The following is a 10,923-nucleotide window of genomic DNA, read 5'->3' as shown; positions in this document are numbered from 1 at the left end:
CTGAAGCGGTGGGTGAGGAGCGGCCGGGGAGGCCGTGGGTGCCCGGCAGGTCCCACAGCTCGGCTCGGCTGTGCGGGGAGCCCGGTTGGGACTGGTGAGGTGGCGTGGGGCAGAGGGGATGGTGGGCAGTAGGAGCAGCTGGCCGAAGCGCTGGGGCTGGCACAAGGAGCCTGAAGAGGTAGGATAAATAATTTACTGAACAGGCAAGGAAGATAGGACAGGGTGTCGTGGTTTAACTGCAGTAAGCAGCTAAAGACTACAGACCCACTTGCACACTCCCTTCCCAGTGGGATGGGGGAGAGAATCAGGAGGTTAAAAGTGAGAAAAACTGTGGGTTGAAACAAAGACAGTTTAGGCAGTAAAAAGAAAAAAATGAAACACAAAACCCCAAGAAAAGCAAGGAATGCAAGAAACCCGAGTTGTTCGCCATCAGCTGACCAATGCCAATCCCCAAGCAAGGCAGCCTCCGTAAACTTCACCCTCCCAGTTTTTATTTCTGAAGACATTACATGGTACAGGATATCCCTTTGGTCAGTTAGGGTCAGCTGTGCCAGCTGTGTCCCCTCCCAACTTGTGCATCCCAAGCCTGCTCACTGGCAGGGCAGTGTGGGAAGCAGAAAAGGCCTTTCTACTGTATAAGCACTGCTCAGCAATAGCTAAAACATCAGTGTATTATCAACATGGTTTTCATCACAAATCTAGAACAGCACTGTATGATCTGCTGTGAAGAAAAGTAACTATCTGAGCCAAAACCACCGGGCCAAAACCAGTACACTGGGACTGGAATCCACGATGGGGTAAGAACAGAAAAGTCCTTACGTGGGTGCATGACTGTTTGCGGGAAGAATCAAATGGACAGTGAGGTGCTCTTTAAACACACGATTCCACAATGTTGAATAAAACTGGAAAGATGGATTTCGCTCTTACTCTACTATCAGTAAATAACAGAAACCTACAGGAAGGTACATTATCTCTCTAGTGCAGTTTGCAGAGAAGGTGAGAACTTGTTAGCACTATCAGTCCCCTTGCTTAAGCAGCAAATGTTTCAGTGCTCTGATGATTGTTGATGCTCATGCAGTGGTGGGATTCTAGGTAGGGTTTTTTTTTCCCAGTTTGCTTAGGAAGTTACACATTTTTCCCTGTGTTAAAGAATATGATTGCCTTTTGTATGTTAATAAACTAAAAGTTAGAAAATTTCAGAAGCTCCTGTGCTGCCTTAAGTTGGACCCTTAATATTTACATTTCCATACTATTTTCAGAAATTTTATTCCGTGCTGATTTTCCCCCTGAACAGTGTTTCTTTCTGTGTCTGGGCTGCAGATGCTCTTCAAACTAGTCCTGCAATTGTGGACTTCATAAAATGTTTATTTACTAATGGAAAGGGGGAAGCCAAAATTAACAGAATCAAAATGGGCAGCTTCTGTGTTCAAAATGACATAAAAAGTAGCTTGCACGAATGTGTAAGTAAATGTAACCAAGTCTCTTGAACAGTAGTGTGTCAGTGTAATATATCTATTCTCCTTTGCATACACCAATTCTTTTACCTAGCACACAGTCCTGGTATTACAGGCATTCAGGTAAAAAGCAGAATGTTAGTTGCTTTGTTTCACTGCCCCGATATTTTTATATTAGTAAAAACCTAGATTCTTTGTGCACCTTTAAGTTCTTGCTAATAGCCCTGAGAATCTTACGCAAGTCTGGGCCCAAAGCCCAGCACACATTGTGAAGTGGCGACTTACTTGTTGATGAAAGGAAAAAAATATATTTAATGAAAACCTTTATTTTGATGGTATGACAGTAAAAGACTTGCACCTCCAGGTGAATTCTGCACCTGTTTCCTGTGTGTATCTTGTCTGTATGAATAGACTATACCATTATTGCCAATTTCACAGAAGTTATTTATTCAACCTAACTGATAATGACCAGGCTTGTTAGACATCTACATGTGAATCAGTGGCATGTGTAGTCTGAATACAGAAGGGCTCTTTGAAGGTGTGACTCATCTGACCTACTTTGGCTGGCTGTTTTAGTTTGAGATGACTCACACCCTTGGAGATGCCCGTTTCTCTCCATTGGGTATAAAGCAAGTTGAGGATGACTGGCTTGCAGATAGGTGGCTGCATTCCTTCACAACTATTTTACCCTTGTCTTTTTACTTGCTTATTTGGTTATTGTGCCAGTTGGGCAGTTTGCTAACAGCCCACCTACCACTCTCTTTTAACAATCATGAAGAGGTTTTTACTTCGAAGTGTAAATTGAATCATCCATGTTCGTGTACCTAAAGTACCCGCTGATTCTCAGTGATTGTGGATGTAGTACTGTGAAATCTTTCAAAGGCTTTAATGAAAGTCAGTTTAACTCTGACTCCAAATTACTGTAATCAAGATTCAGTACAGGTTTTGATTGGGAAATGTCATGGCAAATGTTTCTGAGAGAGAGAGAAGGCATATTAATACTGCAGTATACTTCTTAATAGCCAAAGAGGTCTTAAAGCCATATATTTATGCATGTCAGCTATGTTGATGGAGTTTTGTGTTAATTCAGCTTGTGAGATTTCAGCTTCTGTAGCTTTCCTGGCAAGGAAAGCTGCAGCATTTTCCTCACACACTGCTGCCTGCAAGTGTCAAAAGTCTGTAACTTTCAATACTGTATATGCTCTTCCCTGTGGTGCCTTTCACACTGTGCAGTATTGTTTCTGCTTTGTTCATAGGATCTAAAGGCATCTATATTTTGTCTTCTACAGGAATCAGTAAAGATCTGCCATGTTATAGAGCTAATGCCCTATAACTAATGATTTGCCTTGAGCTTTTTCTGTAAAGCTTCACTGGTTTCTCTCTCCACTATAGAGGCTTCAAGCAGCCTTTTGCCTGATACATGTACCACATATCCAGATCTGAATAGCAAAATGTGCAGGAAAATGGCTTTCATCTTAAATAGCTGTCACTTTCAAGTAAAATAACAGCTGCACACTGTCTTAAAATGTGTCATGGTTTAACCCCAGCTGGCAACTACACACCACGCAGCTGCTCGGTCACTCCTTACCACCCTGGTGGGATGGGGAGGAGAGTCAGAAAATGTAAAATTTGTGGGTTGACATAAATACAGTTTAATAATCGAAATCAAATATAATAATAATAATAATAATAATAATAATAATAATGAAAAGGAAGATAACAAAAAAAGAGAGAAATCAAACCCAAGAAAGACAAGTGATGCACAATGCGATTTCTCACCACCCACTGACCAATGCCCAGACAATCCCCAAGCAGCGATCAGCCTCTCCCAGCCAACTCTCCTGGGTTTATGTATTGGATCATGATGTCCTATGGTATGGAATATCCCTTTGGCTAGTTTGGGTCAGCTGTCCTAGCCATGCTCCTTTCCAGATTCTTGTATATCTCCTTGCTGGCAGAGCATGGGAAACTGAAGAATCCTTGACTTAGGATACATACTACTTAACAACAACTAAATAATGATAATGTGTGTTATCAACATTATTCTCATTCTAAATCCAAAACATAACACTGTACCAGCTACTAGGAAGAAAATTAACTCTGTCCCAGCCAAAATCAGGACATCATCCACCCCTTATTCTATACCATTTACATCATGCCCAGGTCCCATGCTTCCAGTACATCCCAGTTATCCACCACCACCTTTCCTGTCTTTTGATATATACACATACAGATATCATTCCCTTAGTTCATGAGCCATCCCTATAAAATGTCCCCTGAGTTCATTTAGTTCATGACTTTGGGCTCCATCTGTCATAACAGTCTTTCAGATCAGGAAAGATGGTGTATGGTTTTGCATACTGAAGCCAGTTCTGGTTTCATCACTGCTGTGCTTGTTCTATCATCACTGCACTTTGCTTGTTGCATCAAAGTTGATTCTTCATTAATCTGGGTGATTTTACTGTAATACTCTTGATATGGCATGCAGCCAGCACAGAAGTTATGATATATGGTGTTACGTAGCAATTAGCATCATACCATTAAATTCATTGGCTATTCTCACCCAAATCAAATCCTTTTCAGGCACACATCAGACTTCCCTGTCCTCTCTCATCACCCACAAGGCTCACCCAGATGCTTGCTTGAGCAAAAGCCATCCTGCGAATGCCTTTGCCTTTGCCTGAGGCAGGAATAACCCAGACTGTCTTCCCCAGCATATATTTTATGTGTACTACAGGAACTTTATCCCCTCCTACAGTACGTGGAAGTTTTGATTGGGCAGGGCCAGCCTGATTGGCAGATCTAGTGTTCTCTCACACTGTGGCTTTTGCTAAATGTGTATCCCAATGTCTGAAGGTCCCACTCCCATTGCTCTCAGTGTAGTCTTCAGCAGTCCATTGTATCATTCCATTTTTCTGGAGGCTAGTGCACAACAGGGGATGCAATATACCTACTCAGTGCCATGCTCTTTGGCCCAGGTGTCTGTGAGGTTGTTTCGGAAGTGAGTCCCATTGTCTGACTCAATTCGTTCTGGGGTACCATGTCACCTTGAGTCTTGCTTTTCAAGGCTCAGCATAGTGTTCCAGGCAGTGGTGTGGGGCATCGGATATGTTTTGTTTCCAGCCATCCGGTGGTTGCTTCCACCATTGTAAGCACATGGTGCTTGCCTTGCCTGCCAAGGCATACTTAGCAATTTTTTTTTTTTTTGTCATTTCAATCACAGCCTTCTTATCTGAACCGTGCTTTTTTCTCCTTCACAAGAGCTTTCCTATTATGCTTAGTATGCAAGGATGTAGTTAAGTTCCCCTGATGACTTACATGTGACCTTCCAGAATTTTTGGGATTTGTTTTGTGATGAAATTGTCCATTGACATGGCAGATTCATAGGCCTTGAATGTGTCTTGATTATGTTTAACCCTGTGAGGTTGCAGGTGTGTTGGTTTAGGCCCTGCCGGGACTGGAGACCGCGTTGCCATTGTCCCTCCCCCACCCTCGGACACAAGTAGGGCACAAACCCCGGGTTAAAATAAGAAGAAATTTAACACAACAGTGTAATAATCAATCTGAACAACAACAGTAGCAATGATAACAACAATAAACAGTAATAACTAAACAAGACAAAAGATATACAGAGAAATACCGCAATGGTTACGGACAGCTCGTTTGTGTACTCCCTACCACCAAAGCCACAAAGGAAAAAGCTTCCTGCACTGCCACACTGGACCTGACGTCAGCATGGTATGAATAATCCAGCTGGAGATCCCTTCCCCATCTTTGCTGGGGAAACTTAACCCTATCCTAGCTGAACCAGGACAGCAGGTTAAGTCACATCACAGTCCCTCTAAATACAGTCCAAGTCTCTGGTCGTGCAGCTATACACAGCTGCATTAAATTCACAGTAACAGATACATGGTGTGACCATCACTTCCTATCACAATTAGAAATAACTCCAGAAATGCAAAATACTCCAATACATTAAGAAGCTAAAGTATTGCCAAGTTAGTCAAAGTGATTTATTGCTACATCCCTTCTCTGTCAGGGCAAAAACTGTAATTTACTGCATATACAAGGACTAAAACAGAGAGGTTCCACCCTGGCTACTTTCTGGGTGCTATTGGAGTATTAAATGTTTAATAATAATTAGATTTTTTAAAAAACTCTTTTCAGTTGCCAAATGAAAATTAGACTCTCTGTCAGGGTAGCAATTATAGTCTGACACCTGACAATTTATCATTTCTTTACACATTTTCTTCAGGACAAAATATAATTGGAAGTTGGCTGGCAGTTTTGCTAATGGTGCAGAAAGAATAATAAAATCTAATGTAAGAAATGTTGTATATAGTCTAGGAATGGTAACGTAAGTTAAAAACTGAAAACACTGGATTTAAAGAACTCATTCTTCCTGTGTTATCCTGCCACATCCATCTAAGCACCTAGTTAGGGTTTCTTTGAAAAGGAAAACAATTTCATTTTGATACAGCTCAGCTCTAGTTACACCTTTGACTGTGTCTAATTTTCAGTGTTATTTCCTTCCAAAACCCCCATTTTAGCACTCACTGTCATCATAATTTTCTTTTCCAAGCACTGAGAGGTAGATAGAAATCTACTTTACAGAAACCTTATCTATTTGTATTGGAATGACACCAGCAACATAGTAAGATTTTGTCTTCTTCCTAGCCATCTGCTTCTTTCATTTGGAGTGGGAGCAAACAGGCAGCAGCAATCAGGTTTCCTTTCTTGCATCTAAGCTTTTTGACTCACATGTTTCATGCCTATCTTTTGCTGGGGCTTTCAACACATCCTTTTTGTCTCCAGCAAGTTACCAGTACATTCATTATTTCTTTCCTATGTCCCCCCTCTCTAATTTAACATTGGTAGGGATAAAAAGAGTTGGAAGACCCAGCTGTCCCCTGCCATTCAAGATATCTGTCTTACTGTGCTCCAGTGTGTTTCCTGCACTGAAAACTTACTTTAATTACCTTAAATTACTCTTCTTTACATTTCTTTGCTATTTCAGCTCTTCGGCCCTCCTTATTCCAGGCATACCTCTTCTGTTTCTTAAGATTGGTTGCTTTGCTTCTGCAGGTTGCAGTTGAAATCTGATGTTTCAAACTATGGAAAATAAAGGTCACCAACTGAATGTGATCATCAGGAGTGCAACGATACCATTTCTCAGTAATCAGTTCTACCATCAGAGTTTTGATTTCTTAAAGGCTCATCAACTATTTCTTGAAGAACATTTCTCATTATGAACGTGCTCAGAAAGAGAAGATTCATGTTGACATGGAAGCTCCCCTTTAAAAAAAACCAAACAGAAAACAGGACAGCGCAATGATTTTCTCTCTTGCATGTTTTAATGAACTAGCCTAAGATTTAAAAGACATCTATTGTCATATTGGTACTGTAAAGCATTTTCCAAAGGGCCTTATTTGCAGAGTTGTGCTGTCAGTTCTTTTTACATATCTCAAGTTTGGCACTGAAAAATGGAGGCACCCAAGAACCATTGGGTTTTTTTGAAATCTTGGCCTGTCAGACTTAACTGTAAAGAACAAAACCACAAACTGTGCTTGCACTGTGTTGTCCTGTGTTTTGCTTGCACCTGTGCTGGTGTGGGCTGACTTCCTGACATCTCACAGGCAGGATCAATTTCTCCATAGACATCTCTGAAAAGAACCAGGCTCTTGGCACAAATATGATCAATAATTTAGTTAGCAGTGATTTTCTCTTGCATTGTAGTACACTATAACCTTACGACTTACAAGGATGAGCGTCATTCAGCAAGTTGCCTGGTTGATGCAGCTGGGTTGTGCTCAACAAAGTCCTCTGCTAGCTTCTGCTTCTGGTTATACCTTCCAAGGCAGAAAGAGCTCAGTTTCTGTGGTACTTATCAGCTGTCTGTCTGCCTGACCAGTATACAGAGGTAATCAGTGGGCAAAAATATCTTTTTTCACATGATTAACTTTAAGGTACTGAAGAAAAATGGTCTTTAGTGCCTTTTTTTTTTTTTTTTTTTAATCTCATCTTTAATCACTGGCTTTCTTTTCTGATAATTATAATACATGGTATGCTTTGGTTGGTTTTGTTATGGATACAATTTAGAAGATGACTATTAATCATTGAGCAGTGAGTCAAAATGAAGAATTAATTCAGAATTTCAAATAGCACGTCTCTCAGGCATATTCTTTTTTTTCAGAAAACATATTCCTTGGACATTTTCTTTTGAATTAAAAATTAAGGCCAGTGTCTTCTCTACCTTTGTTTAATTCTGATGATCTGCTACACAGTTATTACATTTTAGGAAATGTTGGTCTTGTTTTTTTATGGAAGTAATTTTATTCACAAAGTAGAAATGCTTCTATTGTTTTTAAGGCACTGTAGTATCCACAAAGAAAAATACTTTAAAAGGACATGGGCAAGATGGTGTAATTACATGGGAAAAACCAATAGATACTTAATTTGAAAAAATATTCAATTTATTATTTTTAATTTTAATAATAGGATTAATGCAATAGCCAATTTATTGACTTCTCTAAATACCATAGGCAAATTCTTGAAAACTCAATATTCGAACTGAGAAACACTGTAACAGAACTGGAGAAAAGACTTAGCAGTGTTGAAGATGAAGGTAAGTGAATTACAACAGTCTTGCTAATTGATTAGGAAAGACAGAAAAGTAACTCTTTTGGATAGGCCCTACAGAGATACAAACTTTTATTTAGACATTTATGATGCTTCAAATGTGGAATTAAGGAATGCTATGTGCTGCCATGTTAGCTTTTTTGTAAATTAATAATGGAACTATGGATAACCTGAATTCATAGAGTTGGCCACAGTAAGCCCAGTGAAAAATTCCCTTTGCTTTATATTTTCAAACTTTTTTGTATGCAAAGGTCTTAATTGTGAGGATTACTAACTGAAGACTTTCTCAGTCTCCAGAAGGAAGTGGGAACAGTTTGAGAAAATGCTTTTACTTGAAATGACATGAAATAATCTGGGAAATAGAATAACTCTGTATTTGTTTTTAAGGTAATGAATGGAAAACCAGGTATGAGACACAAGTAGAATTGAACAAACAGCTGGAAAGGCAAATTAATATTCTTCAAGGCAGGATGGAGCTTATTCGTGGAAATCCAGCAGGTAGAAATGGGTATTCTTAACTGGTTTTCAATAGAATTAGTATTTAAATGTTGAAATTATATCAATGGGTCAAATTTTCTGTTTATTTGTAGATAAATTGTCCATTGTTCGCACCTTTGATCAAATGCCTGTGGTGAGTACTATGGCATTTAGTTGGTTAACAACAAATTGCAGTGTAATTGAAGAACTTGTATAATCTTTGTTTTTTCATGACAAAAAAATAACAGCAGCCTGGTATAGAAACCAAAACAAACAGTCCTGATAACTTTTTTATTGTTTCAGAAATGAAGTTGCTTATAAATTTATAGAGTAAAATCGTTAAGTAAGACCTGAATGTTGGGAAGAATCATGTAGTGAAATTTTTTACTGAGTGAAGGTGATTGTGCAGTAAGGTGTATGAGATGGAGTAGCTGAGTTCTATGATTGAATGGAAAAATGTTAAACCTTGATCACAAAATCATGGGATTATTTAGTGTTTGGCCACTCTCACAGTAAAAAAAAAAAGCTCTTTCTTCTGATCAGATGGAATGTCACATGTTTCAGTTTGTGCCCAGTGCCTCTTCTCCTGTTACTGAGCACCAATGAGTGATGCCTGGCTTCCTCTTCTTCATTCCCTCCCATCATGTATTTATATGCATTGCTGAGATCCCCCTGGGCCTTTTCTTCTGCAGGCTGAACACTTCCAGCTTTCTCAGCCTCTCCTCATCTGTCACATGCTCCAGTCCCTTAATCATCTTCATATCCCTGCGCTGGTCTGGCTCCAGGAAGTCCGTATCTTTCTTGTACTGAGGAGTCCAGAACTGGATCCAGCACTTTGATTATGCCTCACCAGTGCTAAGAAGGGATGGATCAGCTCCCTCAATCTGCTGGCAGTGTTCTTTCTAATGGAGCCCAGGCAGCCATTTTTGCAACAAGAGTGCATTGCTCGCTTGTGGTCATCTTGTCCACCAGGACTCCAAGGTCATTCTCTGCCAAGCTGCTCCCCAGACTGTCGGCCCCCCACTGGTGCCTGGGGTTATTATTTCTCCCCAGGGGCAGGACTTTGCAATTCCCCCTGTTGAACTGAACTTCATGTGATTCTGTTCTGCCTATTTTACCAGTTTATCGAGGCCACCCTGAATGGCAACACAATCTTCTGGTGTATCAGTCACTACTCCCAGTTTTGTATCAACTGTGTTAACATAGATTAATAGTTGTTGTGACATTTTGCATAATATGGTTACAGGGAAATTCCTTTATTGTACAGTAAATTTTTGGAACACCAAAGAAAATATCTGTTTTCATTTTTTTAATTTTATCCCTTAATACACTCATATTTCATGACCTGTATTTCAACAAAGCATAAAACGTTTTTCTGTAATCTTGAGGAGAAAATGGCAAGAAAAAAAACAGCAAATATTTTGGCTATTTATTCTTCTAAAGTAGTAAATGAAGTGAAAACAAATCTAGATTGAGGTCTGCTTTTTCCTTAGTCTGTCATCTGCTGAAATCTTTTATTTTGACATCTCTTCTGCTTCTTACTCACTTTTACAAACAGGGAAGGTAAAAAAATACCTTGTATCATAAGCAGGAATAAGGAATGAGGGAGGGCTTTTAAGGTTTTAATTCTGTTTGCTTATGCTTACAGAAGTGTTTCAATCTGACTTTTTTGTGCTTCAGATTCAGAAGATTAATGGGAGTTTACTGAGCCTAGAGGAGGCTGCAATGCCCTATTAGTGGAAACGATATTTTGTTGTAAACAGGGTATGAATTATTAACTGCTCTTCGGGATCTGATCCATGGTTTTCAGATAGTAAACATTCTTGCCAGTTTTAATACTGTCCTAAAGACCATGGTGTTTTCTACATTGGCAGGGTTTTGGGTTTTTTTTAAACAGCTAATTAAAAAGAGAACAAAATCTTTCCTATCCCACTTTCCTGTTTCACACAGTTGATTTGAATGTACAGTTGGGGTTGTGTTTGAAGAAAAGTCTTGAAGACAGAACACTGATCTAGAAAATTTGCAGTAGAGTCTGCTTCAGACAATATTATTCCTGTGTAGCCCATAAATCACAAACTGACATGCATGTTTCTAGTATCAGAGGTGTTTATTTCTGTCCCATTGCTAGTACTCTCTTAACCAATCCAATTACACCTTGCCAAGCACTTGAAGAGTCATTATCAGTGAGATAATCTCCTTTACCAGCAGCTGGACTGCACCAATCCAGTTTTTCTAATCCCTACTAAATACCACTTTGCCTCCTCACCTATGAGCTATGGTTCTGAGAGGTTTGATAACTGTTCCCATAAAGAAAAGAATGTCAGCACAGCTGAAAGATTCATACTGCCAGGAG

The 10,923-nt window shown here is 39.6% G+C and overlaps 1 protein-coding gene across 1 annotated transcript in view; it reads left to right on the top strand.

Moving 5' to 3' along the window:
* The first annotated feature begins 118 nt into the window (after positions 1-118).
* LOC113486175 (coiled-coil domain-containing protein 169-like) overlaps positions 119-10,923 on the top strand; it is a 33,123-nt gene continuing 22,318 nt past the window's right edge. The window contains exons 1-5 of the mRNA XM_026859901.1: positions 119-178; positions 3,352-3,356; positions 7,997-8,079; positions 8,481-8,591; positions 8,684-8,724. Coding sequence (XP_026715702.1) covers positions 119-178; positions 3,352-3,356; positions 7,997-8,079; positions 8,481-8,591; positions 8,684-8,724 — 300 coding nt within the window. The remainder of the gene's footprint in view (positions 179-3,351; positions 3,357-7,996; positions 8,080-8,480; positions 8,592-8,683; positions 8,725-10,923) is intronic.

The sequence above is a fragment of the Athene cunicularia genome (assembly GCF_003259725.1).
Source record: "Athene cunicularia isolate RWA chromosome 1 unlocalized genomic scaffold, athCun1 chr1_part1, whole genome shotgun sequence".
In the NCBI taxonomy this organism is placed as follows: Eukaryota; Metazoa; Chordata; class Aves; order Strigiformes; family Strigidae; genus Athene; species Athene cunicularia.
The sequence above is the reverse complement of the archived record's forward strand: the minus strand, read 5'-3'. Positions and strand labels throughout refer to the sequence as shown.